The following is a 23,612-nucleotide window of genomic DNA, read 5'->3' on the forward strand; positions in this document are numbered from 1 at the left end:
GTTCTTCCACAAGTTGAACTGACAGTGTTAAATATTGCAAATAGACTTTTGGAAGAAGAACAGAAGAGAAAGGATAACTGGCGACTACGTGACTCCAAACTCACTAATCAAAGTAACAAGCCGAATGAAAGTGAGGAGGAGGTAGACACAGCTGCAAACATTCACCCTGGGAGGCGTTGTTTTTTCTGTGGTTCAAGATGATATCTGATAAAAAATTGTAAATTTAAGAAAGGAAAAAGAAAACAAACACGACACAAGAAAGATGCATTAAACCTGACGGAGACTATTTATAACTCCAACCACCAAGAAGAATGGATTGTTGATTCAGGGGCAACTGCAAACATGAGTAAGGACAAAAAGCTAATATTCAACTTTCGGCCAGTATTTAATCAGCAAGAATGTTTAGCTGATGGTATAAGTGCCAAAATTTTGGGAAGAGGTAAAGTAAAATTACTGTTTTAAACTCAGCCAATTGATGTTATATACGTGCCAAAACTCAAACATAATTTACTGTCTGTTAGCTCATTAGCTAAGAATGGCTTTATCTGCACCTTCTATAAAAGCAAATGTGTGATTACTGGAAAAACAATGAAAAATTGAATTGCTATGTTAGAAATAACCTATATAGATTGAACTGTACAAAAGCAAACAATGTATATGAGAATATATGTCCACATAGGGATTGCATTCATTTGTGGCATCTGAGATTAGGGCATGCAAATTATAAAACTCTATGCAAGACAATAGAAAACTCAGTGGGAGTAAATTTAAAGCAGTGTGATAAATATGTAAACTGCCAAGCATGTCAGTTAGCTAAGAGTAAAAGTGCTCCTATAAAGAAACACAGTAACACACAAGTTAAAAATATTTTGGATCTTGTATCAATGGATCTAATAGGACCCAAGCATGCATCATTAGGAGGAGCAAGGTACATTCTTTTAATTCAAGATCAGAAATCCCGATTCGGATTCTGTTACTTAATGAAAGACAAAAGTTCAGTACACATTGAATTTGAGAAATGGCTAAAGTGTGTAGAGAGAAAAACTGGTAGGAAGGTTAAGCAGATACAGATAACGGAACTGAATTTACAAGTGCAAAATTCCAGGCAATTTTGAGTAAAAATGGCAGTACTCATAGGAAATCTGCTCCTTACACCCCAACACAGAATGCATTCATAGAAAGAAGGGGTCAGACACTACAAAATATGGCTGAAGCGATGATAAAAGGTAGTAAACTTTCAGAAAAATTCTGGGGTAAGGCTATTCTTTGTGCTAATTTTTATCTGAATATTCTTTGGCACAGTGGAATAAACAATATTCCATACACTATATGGACAGGGAGGAAGCCTAATTTGAAATTTCTACATTTTTTGGGTCTCCTGCATGGGTCCACATCCCCAAGGAAACTAGAAGAAAGGGAGATAAGAAAGCCAAGCTGATGTATTTTCTGGGTTATCAGCAGAATAGAAAGGCATTCAGATTTGGACTACCCAATTTAAACAAAGTGTTTATTAGCAGTAGTGCTTCATTTAATGAACACGCTTACTGGAAAAAATAAGTATGTCTCCAGAAACCATAATACAAACACCAGAAATGCAAGTGAATAGTGAATATAGTGGTGATGAAGAAAGCTATCAACCAGAACAGGCAATAAAGAGAGAAACAAAACCTGTTGAACTACAGCCAGATTCTGAAGTTCCATCTACCTCAGAGGAAAGGGAAACTCTTGAGGAGGAGAGGGAATTGCCTAGAAGATCAGCCAGGGAGCGAAGAACTCCAGATAGATATAAGCCAGAGACATATTACTGTCTTAATGTATCAGAGCCTGAAACGTATGAGGACATTTGCAATATGCCAGAAATTGAGCAAGTGAGATGGAAAGAAGCATTAGAGAAAGAATTAAATTCTTTAAAACAGCTCAGTGTATATGAGGAAGTTAGGGAACCTGAGAATTGTAAAATTATAGGATGCAGGTGGGTATTTAAGAAGAAGGTAGATGCCGATGGTAACTTAAGATACAGAGCAAGGCTAGTTGCGAAGGGATATTCTCAGACATCCAATGATTACAATCAAGTTTTTGCTCCAGCATTGAGACCAGAAACTTTGAGATTTGTATTAACTTATGCAACTAAGCACAATCTAGTTTCCAGACACGTGGATATAGAAACAGCTTATTTATATGCTTACCTGCAACATACAATTTATATGAAAATACCACCTAGTATTGAGAAGAAAGGCAAATGTTGGTTACCGAGAAAAAATTTATACGGATTAAGGCACAGTGGTTATGAATGGAATCAACATTTATCCAAAACTCTGAAAGGTAATGGTTTTTCACAGGGAAAAGCAGACCCTTGTCTATTTATAAAAGGAAAGGAACAAGCTATCATATTAGTCTTTGTTGATGAGATAGCTATATTTACAAAGAGTGAGAAAGATGCTGATGATATAATACAAATGTTGAAGAGAAATTATAAATTGAGAGATTTAGGTGAAATCAGCAACTATTTGGGAGTAGAAATTAAAAGATATGAAAAAGGATTTAAAATAGCTCAAAGAAACAAAATATTAAAGCTGTTGAAGCAGTACAAAATGGAAAACTGCAAAGGTGCTGCAACTCTAATGAATGTTGAATATGAAAAAGAAAATATCACTGGTCCCGAATGTGATGTAGATTTATACAGATCTTTAATTGGTAGTCTTCTGTACCTTAGTAGATGGTCAAGGCCAGATATCTCCATAGCTGTGAATTTGTTGTCAAGAAACGTGTGCAAGCCAAATGAAAAACATTGGCAATCGACTAAGAGAGTGTTGAGATACTTAAAGGAAACACAAGACAAACAGCTATATTTAGAGCCAGAGGGCTCTAAATATCATAACTGCATATGCTGATGCTAATTATGGAAATGATGTAATAACAAGAAGGTCTACTTCAGGCATGACAGTACATTTAGGAGGTAGTTTGGTGAATTGGAAAACAGCAAGGCAAAAATTTATTTCACTATCATCTGCTGAATCTGAATATGCTGCATTGTCAGAACTCTGTACTGATCTTGTTTATTATAAGCAATTAGCACAAGATCTGGGAATTTATTTACAAAGTCCAATAACAGTTTATGAAGACAACCAGGCAGTCATTCAGATGGCAAATTCTCCAAACGTGAAGAGTAGATCAAAACACACTTATATCAGATATCAAAATGTAAAACAAAGCATTGAAAATGGATTGATAGAACTGATATACAGTATTGAGAAACTGAAAAGAATACAGCTGACTGTTTAACCAAGGTATTGGGGCCAACAAAACATGAGAAAGCTTGTTACATGCTGGGATTGAAATGAAATGCATGAATGTAAATATTCTGCTATGTATAAAAACAATTTAAAGATGTATATATGGTGAAACTGAGAATTGAATTCAACAATTGGAGGAGATTGACAGGTTTAAGTCAAACCTGAGGGAATTGTTGGCTATAATTCTGCAAGTATTGACAGGATCATAGCTATGAAAATGTGTATAGCTAGAATTAATACAGCTGAGTTGATTGTGACAGCTGAGAGAAGAATCTCAGGATTGGACAATCCTGAGATAAAGCTAGCAGAGCTAGCACACACGCTCTGTTGGTGGTGTGGGATGGTTGATGTTGTGTTGGATTGCTGTCGTCAAAGTGCTGTGTTGGAGAGATCCTGGGAGAAGCCTGTCTTTGTGCTACATATTGGGAGAAGAACTTTGGCTTCATGACTGCTCATCTGGTAAATGAACTCTGGACTAATTTACAAGGACTTTGACTGTGATTTGCGTATTGAATCCTGTTGAACTGCTGTGCATGACCTCAGACTGGAAAACTAAGACTAAAGCTGTATATGTGTGTATAACTCCTATAAATAATACAAGTAATTCTTCTATCAACACTACAAGTTGTTTGGCGTTTTCATCTCAGGGAAGTTTTTCTACTGCTAGCACCACCTGGTATATCTTGGTAATACTGCACCTCTGTCAAACATTAAATTTAAATGTATTTTAATTTTTTTATAGTTTATCAAGAAGTTTTACAATGAAACTTGGGAAAGACGATATAATCAGTCAATACCAGAACAATCAGTTACCCTGCTCTGGACGATATCTGTTTCAATTTTTGCCATTGGAGGACTTGTGGGAGCTTTTATTGTTACTCCAGCTGTCAGGTATTTTGGCCGGTAAGTGCACTATACATTGGTGTCTCCCTTAACGGGCACCCCATTTAATGACGAATCTGCATAGTGATGAAGATTTTGTGATCACTTTTGCGATTACATTGCGTTGTTCCCTATGGGGAAAAATCGCTTTGCGATGATCGCTTCCCCCCCATCATCGCAAATGGCCCATTTTCACACAGCTGATCGGCGGGGCTGCGCGATTTCGCAAAGGCCCGCTGATCAGCTGTGCAAAACTAGGGCGTTTGAGATGATCGGGGGGATCGCTCAGCTGATCGGCAGGGCTGCATGATCTTCCCAAAGCCTCTGAAACCCGCCCCGCCCCCCAAACCCCCCTCATGCCACTTTCAGAAGCCTCTTGGGGCTTTTTCAGCAGTGAAAATGCACCTCTGAAAGCCGCACTTTGACGTGGGGGTGTGCGAGGGGGGCTCTGGGTAGTGGGGGGGGTGGCAGGTCTGCCCCTACAACCCCCCACCCCAACCCCGGCAAAGCGCTGCTTTCAGAGGCTTCCCCAGTGCATTTCCACTGCCTATTTACCTGCTGGGGAAGCTTCTAAGAGCAGCGCCCATCAGCTGTAAGGCGGGGAGGGGGAGGGGCTGGAGCAGGGAAGATGGCTCCCAGCTCTTTTCTGGGATGATTGCTTCCTCTCCTCATCGCAAGGGGGTTGATGACCTCTGCTTTAAGACATAGGCTAGTTGCAGTAGAAATGACAAAGGATCTTAACTCAGGATGTCAGCAGGCTGCTGTTTCTTGCAACTTGTAATTTTTCTCTCCCAGTAATTTTTCACCCAGTGCCTCCATATAATGCTCTTTATGTAGTGTGGATCTAAGCTATTATGTGTAAGTTTATAGAGGTTGATAAAAGTTGATATTTACATGATGTTTTCATAAACATGTGATATGTGTGTGAAATAAACTCATATATATATATATATATATTCTCTTTCAGAAAATGTACACTTCTCCTAAACAATGTGTTTGCCATTGCGGCTGCTTTGTTGATGGCATTCTCTCATCTGGCTGGAATCTTCGAAATGGTTATTCTGGGCCGGTTCATAATGGGTATTGATGGAGGTATGATCTAATCTGCAGACTATATGTTGAACAACCCCTGCTATCCAGCTCCCTGGAGCAGAATCTAGTACAGAACATGGGCAGAGTGAAAAGCTCTGCCTGCATGCTTATGTTGATGCCCAGAAGCATGGAGCCTTCACAGCAGTGGGCTGTTGTCAGGGTGTTCCACCATTTATAGAATTGACTCTGAGTTTCCACACCACTCCTGTCCCAACTGATCAAGAGGGTCAGATTTGCAGCATGCAGGACAGAAAATTGCTTTCATAAGAGGTATAGATGGCTCCATCTATGAACTTAAAAATATTCAGTACTGATACTACAAGGGATTGTATGAATGTAAAATCCCCACACGTTTTTGATATGTCAGCTGACACTGAAGAAGAATAGGAGGTGCTGCTTATAAATGCTGAAAGCTACTAAATGAAATCTACCAACAGAAAAAGCTAGGCACTTGAATGCATTTCAGTAGCACAGAGCATCTTGAATATTACAACATTGAAAGTCCTCCTAAATAGCACAGAGTCAGGTGACACTTTAAAGACTGGCAGGTTTTTATTTGGCATAAGATTTTGAAGATTCCAGTCCATTTCATCACATGTGTGAAATGAAACCTCAGTGTACAGACATTCACACATAAGCAGAGAGGACAATGTGAAATGTTATAGGAATTATGAGACTCTTAATAGTGGTTGCTAGGAGTTACACATTGGCAAGTGACCAAATATAAATAAGCAGATTAATACATACATGGTGAAGAAAATTTTGTTCAATTGATGTATAAGAACAGTTTGCCCTCTAGATATGCTGTCCTCAGTAAGGGATTGAGGGCAGGAAAACCGGGAGAAACAGAATAGCAAAAAATGCCAATAGAGAAAATTGCTCAAATGGTTTTCATCATCATCATCATCATCATCATCATCATCATCATCATCATCATCATCATCATCATCATTATTTATTGTCATTGTAAGTATATACGCAGTATACCCATACAACGAAATTCACAGACACCCAGAGACCAGACACATGCACACACATAAAATTCCCCAAACACTCCCCACCCACTAAAAGTCCCCCACTAAAAATACAAACATCTACACCGCAGGCCAAGTAACACAGTCCAACTAATTATTCACTACTGGTGGTCTTTAAGCTCATTATTAATTGCAATTATAGCTCTGGGATAAAAACTATTTAGAAAACGTATGGTCCGAGTCTTAATTGTTCTATATCTTCTGCCAGACGGTAACAGTTCAAAAAAGTTATAAGCAGGATGGGAAGAGTCTCTCAGGATGCTGTGTGACTTCCTCAGACAGCGGGATGTGAAGATGTCATCCAGGGTTGGTAGCTGGAGCCCGATGATATTCTGGGCAATTTTAATGGTTCTCTGTAGAGCTTTTTTGTCCGCTACAGAGCTACTCCCAAACCATGCCAGAATGCCATAGGTTAGGATACTCTCAATGGTGCTACGATAGTATGACAGAAGTAAATGCTGAGATAAATTTAACTTGCCGAGCATTCTCAGGAAATACAGCCTCTTCTGTGCCTTCTTCATTAGCATGTTGGCATTTATAGTCCATGAGAGGTCCTCTGAGATGTAAGTACCCAGAAATTTAAAACTACCAACTCTCTCCACTTCCTCACCATTTATGTACATTTCTCTTCCTTCTAAAATCAATTATGAGTTCTTTAGTTTTTTTGATGTTAAGTGTGAGATTATTTTCTTTACACCAAAGTATCAACCTTTGTACTTCCTTTCTATAAGCAGACTCATTGTTCTTATTTATGAGCCCCACCACTGTCGTATCATCCGCAAATTTAATAATTGCATTGGTGTTATACAGTGGGGTGCGATCATGTGTGTACAGGGAATAGAGGAAGGGACTTAGCATGCAGCCCTGGGGAGCTCCTGTACTTAGTACCAGGGTAGAAGAATGGTGAGATCCCATCCTTACTGACTGTGGCCTATCTGTCAGAAAATCCTTTATCCACATGCAGATCTCCTGAGGTAATCCCAGGTTGATCATTTTAAAAAACAACCTATTTGGTAGAATGGTATTAAAAGCAGAGCTATAATCCACAAACAACAGCCTCGCATAAGTTCCTTGTTGTTTTAAGTGGCTCAATACAGTGTGGAGTACAATGGACACAGCATCATCAGTAGATCTATTTCTCCTGTATGCAAATTGCCATGTGTCCAAAGAAGGTGGAAGACTAGCCTTAATGTAATCCAGCACCAATCTCTCAATACATTTCATAATAACAGATGTTAAAGCTACTGGTCTATAATCATTGAGAGATACCACAGCTGACTACTTGGGGACTGGCACTATAATAGATGTCTTCAGGCAAGTGGGGACAGAACACTGCAACAAGGATAGATTGAAAATATCCGTAAAAACTCCAGCTAATTCTGCAGCACAGCCCCTAACAACTCGTGCCATGATTCCATCTGGTCCAGCTGCCTTTCGAACGTTAATATTCTGGAAAGTGCGTCTCACATCTGAAATCTGCAGTACTAGTGGTTGTCTGTCGATGATAGATTCTAGTGATGTATTATAGACAGTAGGTGCTGGAATAATGGTTGTTCCTGTTTCCACCTCAAAACGGCTGAAAAATTGATTTAACTGCTCAGCCAAAAAATCACTGCTGATACACAGACTGTTTTTGTTACTCTGCCCCGTGCTTTGTCGTAGGTCATGCCATACTCGACGAGTGTCAGAACTCTCAAGATGTTGCTCAATGCTCTGGCTGTACATAGCTTTGGCATCCCTAATGCCCCTTTTCAGTTTAGCTCTGGCCTTTCTATACTGTAGTACATCACCAGAATGAAAAGCAGCATTTCTGGCTTTTAATAAAAGGCACACTTCTCTATTTAGCCAAGGCTTGTTATTAGAAAACACTCGTACTTGTCTGGTGGTGGTAACAACATCGATGCAGCTTTTGATATAAAACAGTACTGTTGAGGCATAAGTATCAACATTGTCCTCCTTAAACGCTGCACAATCAGTGCTCCTAAAGCAATCTTGAAGTTGCTCAGATGCATCCACTGGCCACACTTGTATTTCTCTAATTGATGGTCTGATTCTTTTAACAAGAGGTCTGTATGATGGAATCAAAAACAGAGCTATATGATCTGACTGTCCCAAGCTAGGCAATGGCTTTGTCTTGTATTCATGCATGATGTTACTATATACCTGATCCAAGGTATTTTCCCCTCTAGTGGGACAGTCCACATACTGATAAAAGTTAGGGAGGACGGTCTTTAAATTGGCTTGATTGAAATCACCTACTACCACCAGCACTCCATCTGGGTAGGCCTGCTGCTGTTTGCTAATAGCAGTTAACAAACAACTCAAAGCTGTGGTTGTGTTAACATCAGGAGGTATATATATATATTGCTGTTATTATAACAACATTAAACTCACTAGGCAGGTAAAATGGGCGTCATTTCACTGCCAAATACTCCAAATCAGGAGAACAGTGAATGTCCATTATTTTAATATCTGTGCTCCAGGTATTGTTTGTGTAAACACAAACCCCTCCACCTCTGCTCTTCCCAGATTCAATAGACCTGTCTGCTCGATGTACTCTGCGTCCTTGTAGTTCAATTACCTCCCCTGGGATGGAAGAGTCAAGCCATGTCTCTGTAAAGATCATAATGCAACAGTCTCAAATATTTTTCTGTAGGGAGATAGTAAGTTCCAACTCCTCAATCTTGTTGGGTAGAGATCTAACATTTGAGACAAAAAGACTTGGCAATGCAGGCTTGTGAGGATTTTTGCCTAACCTCACTCGTAGACCGGCCCTGCAACCTCATTTCTGCTTGCGTTTTCTCCTTGTTCTTTTCTTCCTGACAGGGAGAGCAGGGGGAGTAACCCCCGGATATGCAGGCCGTCTTAAAAGCTCAGCTGGGATGTTGTAAGTTGAGACCCTCGATTCAAAGTTGCAACCTTCTCTGCCAATAGATAATAATTCTTGTTGACTGTAAATTACTTGTGCCTGAGCATGTAGAGTCCATAATAAGGACCGATCTCTGGAATGCCCAGCCGCTGCAAATGCTTGCGCCGCCATCTTGACCAACTGTCAACTGTTGATAAAATGGTTGATAATGAGACAAACCTGCATAGATATAGTGAAATAAAAAGCCTTTGTCCCTCTTCAAATCATGGGGATTTGAGTTGAATTTCTTGATATGTTCTTGTTCAATTGTTCTATTTTAATCTGTCTTTGATGTTATTTTGTTCAGATATTGTCACCTTGAGATGGTCCTCAAGAGATAGTGTTCAGGGAAAAAGAAATATTTCCCCACTGTTCTTTTAATGATAGTTTCTCAGATTTATTCTTTGGTAGAGACTGGCCAGTTTGTACAATGTAAAATGTTATGGGAAATTGCTAGTAAAATGTATCGATATGGGATATATACCTGGAAGATGAACAGGTGTGCAAACACTTGAAATGCTCAGTATACATTCCAATCCCTAAGAAAGGAGGTGCCAAGGAGTCCAGTAACTATAGGACATTTTTTTTATTTCCCATGCGAACAAAGTGATGCTAAAAATGCGTCTACAAAAGTGTTCACCTTATATGGAGTGAGAAATTCCTGATGCTCAAACTGGATTCCAAAAAGAAAGGGGCACTAAAATCATAACATAAATAATACTGGCTATTAGAGCACACAAAAGAATTTCTGAAGAAGATCAGTCTATGCTTTCTGTGCCTTTGACTTTTTGGATCATGAGAATTAGTGGATTGTTGTAATAGAAATGGGTGTCATTTATTCTTTGGTAGAGATTGGCTGATTTGTCCAATATAAAATGCTGTGGGATATTACTAGTAAAATGTGTTGATGTGGGATATATACCTGGAAGATGAACGGGTGTGCAAACACTTGATATTGTCGGTGAAACTATTAGACCAGATAACAGAGTGGACAAGGGGACAAGAGTTGGGAGCTTGATTTTCCACAAGATTGAGTCCCTTTGTTAGTATTCCAAGGTCTGTGGTTCTTTTTTCTTTTCAAAGCAGTTTTTGAAAAGTTACAGTTTTATGCATCACAACACAATTAGTAACTATGTCAGATTTTTTTGTGTTCAGTAACAAGCAACATCAAGAGGCAACTAACATCAGATCTTCCACAGTACATGTTAGGGGCATAGAGGACAGTAACACAGATGTGGAGATGACTTGCATTTTAAGAACTCAGTTCTTTCTTTCCACATCATAGTTCTGGAATTTTCTGTTGTTTCTTCAAGATTCACATACAGTCATGTGAAAAAGAAAATATGAATTCTACGGTTTTATGATTTAGGACCTAATAAAATCATCTCATCCTTAGCAGGTCTGAAAATTAGGTAAATACAACCTCAGATGAACAACAACTCATGACATATTACACCTGTCATGATTTATTTAACAACAACTATGACAACAAAAAGCCAAAATGGAGAAGCCAGATGTGCAAAACCTTCAGTAATTGATCATCACCAAGTGTGAACACCTTTATAAAAGCCAAAGTTTTAGCAGTTTGCTGATCTGGAGCATTCAGATGTGTGTTAACACAATGATGATGAGGAAACACATCAGCAATAATTGTAGAGAAGCAATTGTTGCTGCCCATCAATCTGGGAAGGGTTATAAGGCCAATTCCAAATCATTTAAAGCTCATCATTCTACAGTGAAGAAGATTCTTCACAAGTGGAAAACATTCAAGACAGTTGCCAGTCTTCCCAGGAGTGGACATCCAAGAAAATTCACCCTGAGTTCAGGCCATTTCAGAGAAATTGCAAAAAACCCAAGAGTTACATCTCAGACTCTACAGGCCTCAGTTAGCCTGTTAAATGTTGAAGTTCATGACAGTACCATTAGAAAAAGGCTGAACAAGTATGGTTTGTTTGGAAGGGTTGCCAGGAGAAAGTCTCTTCTCTCTAAAAAGAAGATGACAGCACGGCTAAGATTTGCAAATTTGCATCTGGACAAACCACAGAACTTCTGGAAAAAATGTACTTTGTAAAGATGAGACCAAAGTGGAGATGTTTTGCCATAATTCACAGCACCATGTTTGTTGAAAACCGAGCATAGCATATCAGCAAAAACACCTTATGCCAGCTGTCAATCAACGTGGTGGAGAGGTGACGATTTAGGGTTGTTTTGCAGCCACAGGGCCTGGGCACCTTACAGTAAATAAGTTGACCATGATCTATACCAAAGTATTCTAGAGTCAAATGTGAGGCCATCTGCCCAACAGCTAAAATTTCACTAAAATTGGGTCTTGCAACAGGACAATGATCCCAAGTACACCAGCAAATCTACAACAGAATGGATGAAAAAGAAAAGAATCAAGGTGTTGCAGTGGCCCGGTAAAGTTCAGACCTCAACCCAATTGAAATGCTGAGGTAGGACCTTAAGAGAGCTGTGCACGGACAAATGTCCACAAACATCAATGAACTGAAGGAACGTTGTAAAGAAGAGTGGGCCAAAATTCCTCCACAATGATGTGAGAGACTGATAAGGTCATATAGAAAATGATTACTTCAAGTTATTACTGCTAAAGCTGATTCTACAAGCTATTGCTTCATGAAGTGTACTTAGTTTTTTATACATGGCTTCTCCATTTTGGCTTTATTTTTTGTAAAATAAATGATGACACCGTGTCATAACGTATTTTCAGATGTGCTAAGGACCAGATGAGTTTTAATATGTCCTGATACATAAAACCATATACTGTAATTCAATTATGGTGTACTTTCTTTTTCACATAACTGTATGTTCTGAAAAAGCTTTTCGTTGATTTTAATCTGAAAGTGGATCTAAAGAGTGAACACACATTTAATGTAGATGCTTTTGATGTTTTACTATTATCTGCTATCTCTCTCAATATGTCACTGGGTGCAGTGCCTGCTAGGTAACTGATTAGGAATTGACTTCAGGCATCCAGTAATGATTCTACAGCTTTAATTGTGTGCTATGTTTATCTGTTTTGCCTGGGTTGAATTATACCGCACTGAACTGGTGTATTTTTCTGCAGAGTACCATAAGGTCAAAACCTGTAGTGCTTCTGGTTGTATGACCCAACTGGTTCCTGATAGCTCTCAAATAATATTATTCCTTGAGCAGACTTCTTGTTTTATGTTTTGGCATTGTTTTTCATAGGTCAGCATATAATCCAAAGTAAGTCACATATTTGGGGGCACAACAATGATCTAGTTAGATGCGCTTCCAAATGTACCTGGAATTTCTGAGATGCCTGCTTATTTCTCAGATGAAATGTAAATGTTCAAGTCTTAGCAGAGTTGGGTTTAAGTTGGTTTATATCATAATATGCACTCAGTTCTTCTAATATATCTGTTTAGAGATGTTCTAGCATCTGAAAATTGTCCAACCAAGCAGCAAATGTGAATCTATTAGCATACGAAAATAAAACTTGCAGTCCAGTGGGGAAGTGCGTGACCATTGGTGTAGATGTTGAACAAAGTAGGAACCAATATGCTGCTTTGGGGTAGACCAATGATGGCTAAACCTTTTGAGCCCGAGTGCCCAGATGGTGACACAAAATCAAATTATTTCTTTCGAAGTGCCAACACTGCAATTAAATCTGGATACTGATGTTTTAGTTTAGAAAAAACAACTCATACAGTTGTCTGAATTAATCATCAAAACATATGTCTTTCAAAACATAACAGAACTTTCAATGATACTTTTTATTGAAAAATAACCATTAACTCTAGTAAATGGAAACAAATATTAAAGTAATACAAGCCAGGTAATTTAGACAAACTTTAAAAATAATTATATGCATGGATTTTTGATAAGGGATACTCAACTTGGCATGCTTTCGCACAATGTGATTTTTGATGTTGTATGCATTCTGATAATTTGTCAAAACTTGGTTTATATGCTGTTAGTTTGAGAGCAACACATGCAGCACCCAGACAACCCAGACAGTGTGGCTGCTGACCTTGAGAGTGAAGTCAAGTGGGCCTTAGAAAGCATGGCTAACAACAACGCCAGTGGAGATGATGGCATTCCACTTCAACTATTTAAAATCTTAAAAGATGATGTTGTTAATGTGCTACACTCAATATGCCAGCAAGTTTGGAAAACTCACCAGTGGTCAGAGGATTAGAAAAGATCAGTTTTCATCCCAATCCCAAAGAAGGGCAGTGCCAAAGAATGCTCCAACTACCATACAATTGCACTCATTTCACACGATAGCAAGGTTATGCTCAAAACCCTCCAAGGTAGGTTTCAGCAGTATGTGGACCGAGAACTCTCAGAAGAACAAATGGGATTTCAAAGGGGCAGAGGAACTCTAGACCAAATTGCTAACATGCGCTGGATTATGGAGAAAGCCAGAGAGTTCCAGAAAAGCATCTACTTCTGCTTCATTGACTACTCAAAAGCCTTTGACTGTGTGGACCACAGCAAACTATGGCAAGTTCTTAAACAAATTGGAGTGCCTGACCACCTTATCTTTCTCATGAAAAATCTATATGTGGGACAGAAAGCAACAGTTAAAAATGGCTATATGGACAAACTGATTGGTTCAAAATTGGGAAAGGAGTACGACAAGGATGCATATTGTCTCCATGCTTATTTACCTAACCTATATGCAGAATACCTCATGAGAAAGGCTGGACTGGAGGAATCCCAAGCAGAATTAAGATTGCCAGAAGAAATATCAACAACCTCCGATATGCAGACGATACTACTCTGATGGCAGAAAGTGAGGAGGAATTAAAGAACCTCATAATGAGGGTGAACAAGGAGAACACATAAAATGCTCTGAAGCTTCACATATAAAACCCCAAGATCATGGCCACTAGTCCTATCACCTCCTGGCACATAGAAGGGGACGTTATGGAGGCAGTGACAGATTTTACTTTCTTGGGCTCCATGATCACTGCAGATGGTGACAGCAGCCACAAAATCAAAAGACACCTGATTCTTGGGAGGAAAGCAATGACAAACCTCGACAGCATCTTAAAAAGCAGTGAGATCATCTTGCTGACAAAGGTCCGCAAAGTCAAAGCTATGGTTTTTCCAGTAGTGTTGTATGGAAGCAAGAGCTGGCCCATAAAGGCAGCTGACCACAGAATAATTGATGCTTTTGAATTGTGGTGCTGGAGGAGACTCTTGAGAGTCCCCTGGACTGCAAGGAGAACAGACCTATCCATTTTGAAGGAAATCAACCCTGAGTGCTCACTGGAAGGACAAATCCTGAAACTGAGGCTCCAATACTTTGGCCATCTCATGAGAAGAGAATACTCCCTGGAAAAGACCTTGATGTTGAGAAAATGTGAAGGCAAGAGGAGCAGGGGACAACAGAGGACAAGATGGATGGATAGTGTCACATGAATTTGACCCAACTCCGGGAGGCAGTGGAGGACAGGAGGGCCTGCTGTGCTCTAGTCCATGGGGTCATGAAGAGTCGGACATGACTTAACGACTAAATAACAACAGCATTTACAAAGCTTATTAAGTAGTGCTTGCTGTGGCGGTTTTGGGCTCTTTGGTCGTGTTCTAAAGGTTGTTCTTCCTAACGTTTTCACCAGAGTGCTGTCCTCTGAAGATGCTGGCCACAGAAACTGGTGAAACTTTAGGAAGAACAACCTTCAGAACAAGACCAAAGAGCCAGAAAAACCCACAACAGCCGTTAGATCCTGGCCGTGAAAGCCTTATTAAGTACATTGAAATTCTGGACTTGTTTCCTCCAAAATAAACCACCCTCAGAAAAAGAGCTATATACAGATGTGCAGACTTTAAATACACATTTTATACACTACATAAAGTGTATACACACATTTCACGTATTTGAAATGTAGTGTTGGAAAAGAGTTTTCCAGATAGCATGACTTGTCAGAAAGATAAGTAAAGCAAATTAATTGTGGACTTTCAATACAAGCTAAAGTAACCAAACAAGGGGTACTGTACTACCATCATCATAAGAAGACAAGCTCACTGGAAAAGGCAGCAATGTAAGAAAAAGTGCAAAGCAGTAGGAAAAGAGGAAGACTGCAGATCAGATGGATTGACACAATAAAGAAACCCACAGTCTTTTGTTTGTAAGATCTTTTCTTTGGTGTTGCAGTCAAAGTAGGACCAGGAGAAGAAAGATTGGGATTCAGATTTTGGGAATAAACTGTGATACTCTTGCCTGCTTTGGGGATGAGAAATAGAGAAACGCAATTGCTACACAGATTTCTGCTGTTCTCAGCAAACTGCAGAGCTAAATGCAGTGGAGATTTTGAGTCACACACCCACACCCACATACACACAACACAGCCTCCATTTTGTACATATATTTAAACAAGCTTGATGAAGTCGCACATTCCTTCCCTCAACTGGATCTTTCCCTCCTTGAATCAATTTTTTTTAGTTTTGAGTCTCTCTCTCTCTCTCTCTCTCTCTCTCTCTCTCTCTCTCACACACACACACACACACACATTTTTCCTAGGCTTTGAGCCACTTTTCAGTTTTGAGTCACACACGCGCACACAAACACAATTTTTCCACCTAAACTTTTAATTCCACAGCATTAACACAGAACTCTTTGACAAGGAAAAAAAACAAGTTTCCAAAGAGACACTCTGCTTTGATGAAATAAATTCAGGGTAACATTTATACCACGTAAAAGCGTGTGTGCGCACACACACATACACACACCCTCGCTCCCTCAATGTTGTACAGACATTTAAACATGCTTGATGAAGTCACACGTTCCTTCCCTCCTTAACCTGCAGCCTCTCCCTCCTGCTTGCAAAGTCACCTCCGGGCGAGGCCGGAAGCAGTCATTTGACTCCTGGGGGCCAGCTGTAACCAATCAAGCAAGCTTATCTCCCATCTCTTAAAGAGATCTCTCAAAGAAGGAGTGCAAGGAAATTAGCAAGAAGAGGTGGCTGATGATGGTTTGAGGTTTGGCTGTGGGGTGGGTGGGGTAGTGTTCTGCTTATGTGCTAAGGGAGATGTCTCTGTGTGCCACAGGCGGCACGCGTGCCATAAGTTCACCATCACTGGGGTAGACCATTCTTTTGAGTCCCCCATTGGCTGAGAGGTGGGGGAGAAAGCTACCTCCATGATTTTTTTTAATTTTAAAGTCCTCAATATGTTGGGTTAAATGTAGGATCTGTGCCATATAATTCTTTCCAGGTCTAAAGCCAGCCTTTTATAGGATGAAAAATGGTTCCACCACTTGAGAATCATTCTTTCCAGGACTTTGTAAAATGACAGAGCAGTGAGGATTGGCCTGATTTTTTAAAATTATTATTTTAATGGATTTCAAGACAGCAGTCACTCATGACTTTCTACACATTTTCAGGATCTTGAGAGAGTCAAGATGGTGGTTTGTCTTGGTTTGTGGTTCATCAAGGTTGATGAAGCATGAATCCCCCCCCCCCGGTGAACCATGAATCAGTTCGTTGTTTGCCAGGTTTTCTTTTTTAAGAAAAAACAGTCCCTCTGCCCCTAACGCCTGCCCCCACCCCCTTCCCACTGCCCCTGTTACCTCCCTAGGTTATCCTGCAGCTGCCGTTGCCTCCACCACTACCATTGCCGTCTCCACTCCCTCTGCCAGAATAGAAGCTAGGCTGCCCTTCTATTCCATTGCAAATGGGGGGGGGGATTCCCTTCAAACAGGCTTGCCCTGTCTGTCAGTGCCCCTGGGAAACAGCTGATCCACAGGGGCATAAGCAGAGAGGGAAGCTGATGAGTCAACAGATATAAAAGGGGTATATTTATCCCTTCATATTTGTTGGGGTCTTTGGAACTCACAAATATGGAGGGATAAATATCTGACAAATCATCTATATTCAACTAATATCACAATTACTTTTAACTGTATATTTATCCCCATGTCTAGTCAAGAGTTATTAAAGAAACAGAGCCACTTTTTTTTTACTGTGCCAACATATTTTACCTTTTCTACATGGATGTCATCTAGATGGATATCACCTCCTGCCCTGCGGTTTTTGCAGCTTTAAGTTGGTATTTTAAGTTTATTGGTCTCTAGTTGCTTTAAGTCCTGATTTCCTGTGGCAATGTTCATATCTGCAGTAGTTAGTGGGCTATTTAAGTTACTGAAATGTTTGTATGAGTGGGCCCTTTAGCTGGATTATTGATGCGCTGTTTTGTCTGTTTCTTGACATGCTTATTTCTTCCATGAGTTTTATCCAATTATATTTTTTAGTTTCTGAGACAGAAGATATTAAGTGCTGCACAGCTAAAATGGCTTCTTCACTCCTAGGATTTTTTTTTTCTAATTGTGAAGAACAGAAGTTCACTTGGCAAATGTTTCTGATATTAGGTGTTGGAGGCAATTGTTTCTACATCCTTTGGGAATGTGCAATCACTGTGGTGCCCCGCTTGATGACAATAATCCGTTCCAGCAAAATCGCTGTACAGCAAAATCGTCATCAAGCGAAAAAAAAACCCAGGTCAGTGCATTCCAATGGGGGAAATACCTGCTCATGCAGCGAAGATCGTCCATAGATCCCTTTCTTGCGAAAATAGGTCAGCAAAACAGTGGGAAGCCATTTTGTGAACCACCGATCAGCTGTTTTTAATCATCATAATGTGAAAAAATGGTTCCCGAAGCAGGGACCGAAATGACGCAAAGCGAAAAAAACCCCATTGGAACCATCATTTTGTGATTGCTATAGCAATTGCAAAAAAGGCATTGTCAAGTGATTTTGTCGTCAAGCGGGGTCGTTGTAGTGCGGGGCACCACTGTATTACTATGTCAACAAACTGTTCCAACACCTCAGGGGTTGGACAAATGTTCGCTATAATTTCATCCAGTGTTGTGCTGACTGTCTGCCACTCGGCTTGTTAATAATAATGTCTCTTGTGGAGCTTTATTGTTGACAGCTGGACCGCCACCATCAGCTGGCATACTAGGGGCTGGTGCTGTGTATTTGCAGTTGGGGTACAGATTGACCTCACACATTCTTGAGCTATAGGCTCATTAACAAATATCAAGCCTGGGTTGTGTTGTCTGGCAATTGTGTTGCCATCTTCTGTTATTGAAAGATGGGAGAAGTTTTCTATCATGGATAAAAGCTAGCTGGAAGATTTTCACCAATTTAAGCACCACATTTTACTATTATCATGTGCATATTCCAAGACATTGTTGTGGCTGTTGATACCTTTGAGTATAATTTTTTTTCCTTATGAAAATTATCTGGGGTATAAAAGGAAAAGATTAATTAGGTGATTTATAAGTAGAGGATACTATGTAATTGCTCAAGTCCACTATTAATTTTTTCATATCATCCTGTTGTATAACAACATTGGATGATATTTGGAAGTTAGGCTTGACTAATTCATTAGGACCATGGTGTGGTGGTATAGGTTATTGAAGCTAGAATGTGATCTCTAAATGGGATTTGTAGTCATGGAACAATATAGAAGGAATCCATTTTGAGTCTGTGTCATTTTTACTCGAAGCATCTAGATGCTGTTTTCTTCACAGCTAGCTAGTGGATATCTCGTAGCTAGGCGACGACGGCAGAAGACCTACTGGAGTCAAAACATTCCAGGGGAAAAAGTAAACACCTGGAGTTCCATGAGAAAGGAAGGCAGAGAGAGACCAGCATCCCTTCGTCCTGATTGGTGATCAGCAGTGAAGAAAAAGGAGGGAGTTTTCCAGCACGAGGAGAGAAGATGGAGGATTGTTGAGACACAGAGGGGGAGAGAGAGAGAGAGAGAGACATGGATTTTTAGAGGGACTTTGGATTTTTGGGACTTTGCCTCAGATTATGGATTTTTGAATGGACTTTGGAGTTCCAGAAATCTGCTAGGATGTAGTTCTTAATAGAAGAATAGAGGGGAGGCTTTGCCTTACCTAATTTTCTTAGAAAAGTGATTTTTATTGTTTTATTTTTATAGCTGGAGTTTGCTAAGTTTCTAACTACTTAGATATGGAAATGTTTTTGAATGCTATGCTTTTGCAATAAACTGAATTCTTTTAAATCTTTATTTTTCTAATAAAACAATTATACTCAAGAACTTCTGCTTATCTCTTGAACAGACAACCTGCTACCATTCTTAACTCGATTACTTTAGGCCACGAACTAAGCTACCTTGAGTCCAATATTTTCCTGAGTTCTGAGAGATCTAAATGACTCTAAGACTCATGGTTATATTTTGGTTTCTCAATGGTTTTTATTTAGGAATAGACTTGGGAAAAGGGTGTCAGTGATACAGCCTGGGTGAGACAAGGACTCATCTCATCCCAAATAGGGGTACACTGAACTTTGGAACCTCTCTATTCCAGCTGTCTGAAACTCTTCGGAGAACGGGGAAGCTTACACATGGTATCTGTGGGGGATCAGTTCCACACTGCCCTCCCACATGGATGCCAAAAAACGCTGAAGTATCATATATTTCTCCTAGTGGCCAGTTCTGGCAAATATACAGTGGTGCCTCGCATAAGGAGCGCCCCGTTTAACGACAAATGTGCATTGCGATGTTTTCTATGGCTAAACATTGCATTGCGATGACCGATAAGCGTTTCGCTTACCGATCTTCACATTGCGATGTTTTAAAACAGCTGATTGGCGGTTCCAAAATGGCCACTGGGTAAACAAAATGGCTGCTTGCAGTGTTTTCGCGCAGTTTCCTCACTTACTGAGGCAGCGAAAATGGCGGCCGGATGGAGGATTTCCGCATAGCGGTGAATTTATCCCCCATAGGAACGCATTGAAGGGGTTTCAATGCGTTCCTATGGAGTTTTTTGTTTCGGATAGCGATGATTCTGGATAGCAATGATTTATCCGGAACGGATTATCAGCGCTATGCGAGACACCACTGAACCTTGAAAATACTTATAAATACACATTTCTGGAGGGGGGTTATTGAGTATATTTAAGCAGTGAATAAGTAAATCAATAGATATGCTCCTTCAGATTAGTAGGGCTGCTGTACTATATTTCTGAACTGTCTACGAAGTATCAACAGTAGGTGGAACAATCCATTGTTCCAACTACTGTGGGGAATGAAAGAATCCTGTCTCTGCAGATCCACTCATCAGCGGGACCGGTCAACCTCATTAGTTCATATACACCAAAAACTGTTGTCTATAACAGATGTCAAAGACAAATTCTAAGATGATCTGGCAACTACTATAAAAAAAAATCCCAGAGAGAGAGATGCTGTTCATTCCCAGAGACTTCAGCAGTAGAGTTGGTGTTGATCACAATTCTTGGCCCACTTGTCTAGGCCATTTTGGCATTGGGAAGATGAATGAACGCTTGCTGGAGTTTTGTTGTTACTTTGGTCTTTGTCTCAGCAACACGTTCTTTAATACAAAGCTTCAACACAGAGTTTCCTTGAGACATCTAAGATTGAAGCATTTCCATCAGTTCAATTGGATCTACACTACACGCTCTAGCCTTCCTAGTATTACAATCACACACAATTATCAGGGTGCTTATTGTGATACTGATCACTCCCTGGTGTGTAGCAGAGTAAAACTGCGAACAAAGAGATTGTATCAAAAAGGAAGACCACGTATTGACATCAGCAAGACTCGTGATGAAAGAAAAGTGGAGGAATTTGCCCAAGCGCTTGAGGAAACCCTTCCAGGCCCAGCTGATGCAAATGCACCTGAATGATGGGAACATTTCAAGAACTCTGTTTATAACACTGTCTTATCCACATTTGGCAAGAAGACAAAAAGATGGCCAACTGGATCTAAGCCCATTCAGAAGAGTTGATGACAGCCATCGAGGAAAAAAAGTAGAGCTCTAGCAGCATACAAAGCCTGTCCTAGTGAGTGCAACTTGCAGGCTCCTCGAGTTGCTCATAGCAAAGTCCAACAGGCTGCCAGATGTTCTAATGATTATAGGCTTCAGCTCTGCTCTCAGATAGAGATAGCAGCGGACACAGGTAACATCAAGGGAATGTATGACGGTATCAAGCAGGCTTTAGGTCTGCTAAAGGCATAAGTCTGCTACAGGCGTGATCATCCAGGACCGAGCACAGCAGATGGAATGCTGGGTGCAGCACTACTCTGAGCTATATTCCAGAGAGAATGAAGTAAACTAAGAGGCATTAGATAACATTGAGTGCCTGCCTGTCTTGGAAGAGCTGGACAGTGAACCAACTTCAGCAGAAATAAAAGCAGCCATGGATTCTCTCACCTCCAGCAAGACACCTGGGAAGGACAACATCCCTGCTGAAGTGCTATAAAGAGATCATCACCACTGAGTTGTATGGAATCTTTTGTCTTGCTGGAGGTAAGGTGGAGTACCACAGGACATGAAGGATACAAACACTGTCATATTGTATAAGAACAAAAAAGACAGGGGTGACTGCAATAACTACTGTGGCATCTCTCTTCTCAATGTTGTAGGGAAGCTGCTTGCCTGCGTTGTGCTGAAGAGACTCCAGGTGCTTGCAGACAGAGTCTATCCAGAATCACTGTGGATTTCTAGGTAATAGATCCACCACTGATATGGTATTCTCCCTCAGACAGTTGCAGGACAAAGGTAGGGAACAACAACAGCCACTCTTTGTGGCCTTCATAGATCAGACAAAGGCCTTTGATTTTGTTAGCAGGGACGGCCTTTTTAAAATACTTCCCAGGATTGGACGTCCACCTCGACTCCTTTCATGAGGAAATGAAGGGCATTGTAGTTTTTGATGGCTAAACAGCAGATCCCTTTGACATCCGAATCGGAGTGAAACAGGGCTGTGTCCTTGTGCCAAACCTGTTTGGGATATTTTTTGCTGTCATATTTAAACATACCTTTGGAACTGCAACAGAACGTGTCTATCTCCAAACTAGATCAGATGGAAAACTCTTTAATCTCTCTAGATTGAGAGCAAAGACAAAAGTCCAACTGAAGTGTATGCAGGACTTCCTCTTTGCCGATGATGCAGCTGTTGTTGCCCATTCTGCTGAAGACCTCCAACAAATCGTGAATTATTTTAGCAAGACCTGTGAATATTTTGGATTAACAATCAGCCTGAAGAAAACACAAGTCATGGGCCAGGGCATGGACTCACCTCCCTCTATTACTGTCTCCACACAAGAATTGGAGGTTGTTCATGATTTTGTGTATCTTGGCGCAACGACCTCTGACACTCTCTCCGTAGATGTTGAGCTGGATAAACACATTGGCAAAGCAGCTACCATGTTCTCTAGACTCACAAAGAGAGTATGGCTTAATAAGAAGCTGATGGCACATACCAAGATCCAAGTCTACAGAGCCTGTGTCCTGAGTACATTCCTGTACTGCAGTGAGTCCTGGACTCTTTGTGCATGACAGGAGAGGAAGCTGAACACGTTCCATATGCGTTGTCTCAGATGCATTTTTGGTATCCCCTCGCAGGACAAAGTTCCAAATAGAGTAGTCCTAGATCGAGCTCGAATTTTTAGCATGTATACATTACTGAAACAGTGATGTCTACATTGGCCTGGGCATGTCATGAGAATGGCTGATGGTTGGATTCCAAAAGATCTCCTGTATGGAGAAGTAGTGCAGAGAAAGGGCCCCAGAGGGAGACCACAGCTGTGATACAAGGGTATCTGTAAGCGGGATCTGAAGGCCTTAGGAATGGACCTCAACAGATGGTGAACCTTGACATCCTAGCATTCAGCCTGGAGGCAGGCAGTGCATCATGACCTGTCCCATTTTGAAGAGACACTTCTTCAGCAGGATGAGGCAAAGAGGCAGTCCCAAAACCAGTAAAACTAGGGAGCTGGACAGGGGACAGATTGTATTTGTCTTTAGTGTGGAAGGGATTGTCACTCTTGAACTGGTCTTCTCAGCCACATTAGATGCTGTTCCAAGTCCTCTATTCAGAGCACATTACCGTAGTCTCCCGAGACTGAAGGATGCCTAATCTATGGCTCTATGCATTTCTTGAACACAAAGCATATCATTGTATTGCGTCTGGCAGAGATGATACACTAACTCTTGTAACCATCAGCTCTTCTAAGAGAATGCTGAAAGCTGGAATAGAGAGGTTCCAAGTCCCGTTGACCCTATTTAAGTTGAGACGAGTCCTTGTCTCAACCAGGCTGTCTAACTGGCACCCTTCTACCAAGTCTATTCCCACTTAAAAACCACTGAGAAACCAAGTTAAAATCATGAGTCTTAGAGTCATCCAGAACTCCCAAAACCCAGGAAAATACTTGAGTCAAAGTAGCTTAATTTGTGGCCTTAAAGAAAAACAAGATAAGTATGGTTATCTGTTCAAGAGACCAAGCATAAGTTTTAAGTATTATTGTTTTATTAGAAAAATAAAGATTTAGATAAATTCAGTTTGTTGCAAAGCATAGCATTCAAAAACATTTCCTTTACTAAGGTAGTTAGAATTCTAGCAAATCCCAGCTACCAA

The 23,612-nt window shown here is 40.4% G+C and overlaps 1 protein-coding gene across 1 annotated transcript in view; it reads left to right on the plus strand.

Annotated features, from left to right (window-relative positions):
• SLC2A9 (solute carrier family 2 member 9) overlaps positions 1-23,612 on the plus strand; it is a 203,114-nt gene that overhangs the window by 34,045 nt on the left and 145,457 nt on the right. Inside the window, exons 3-4 of the mRNA XM_020814683.3 lie at positions 4,036-4,196; positions 5,143-5,267. Coding sequence (XP_020670342.1) covers positions 4,036-4,196; positions 5,143-5,267 — 286 coding nt within the window. The remainder of the gene's footprint in view (positions 1-4,035; positions 4,197-5,142; positions 5,268-23,612) is intronic.

This window comes from Pogona vitticeps, chromosome 5, assembly GCF_051106095.1.
Source record: "Pogona vitticeps strain Pit_001003342236 chromosome 5, PviZW2.1, whole genome shotgun sequence".
NCBI classification, from domain to species: Eukaryota; Metazoa; Chordata; class Lepidosauria; order Squamata; family Agamidae; genus Pogona; species Pogona vitticeps.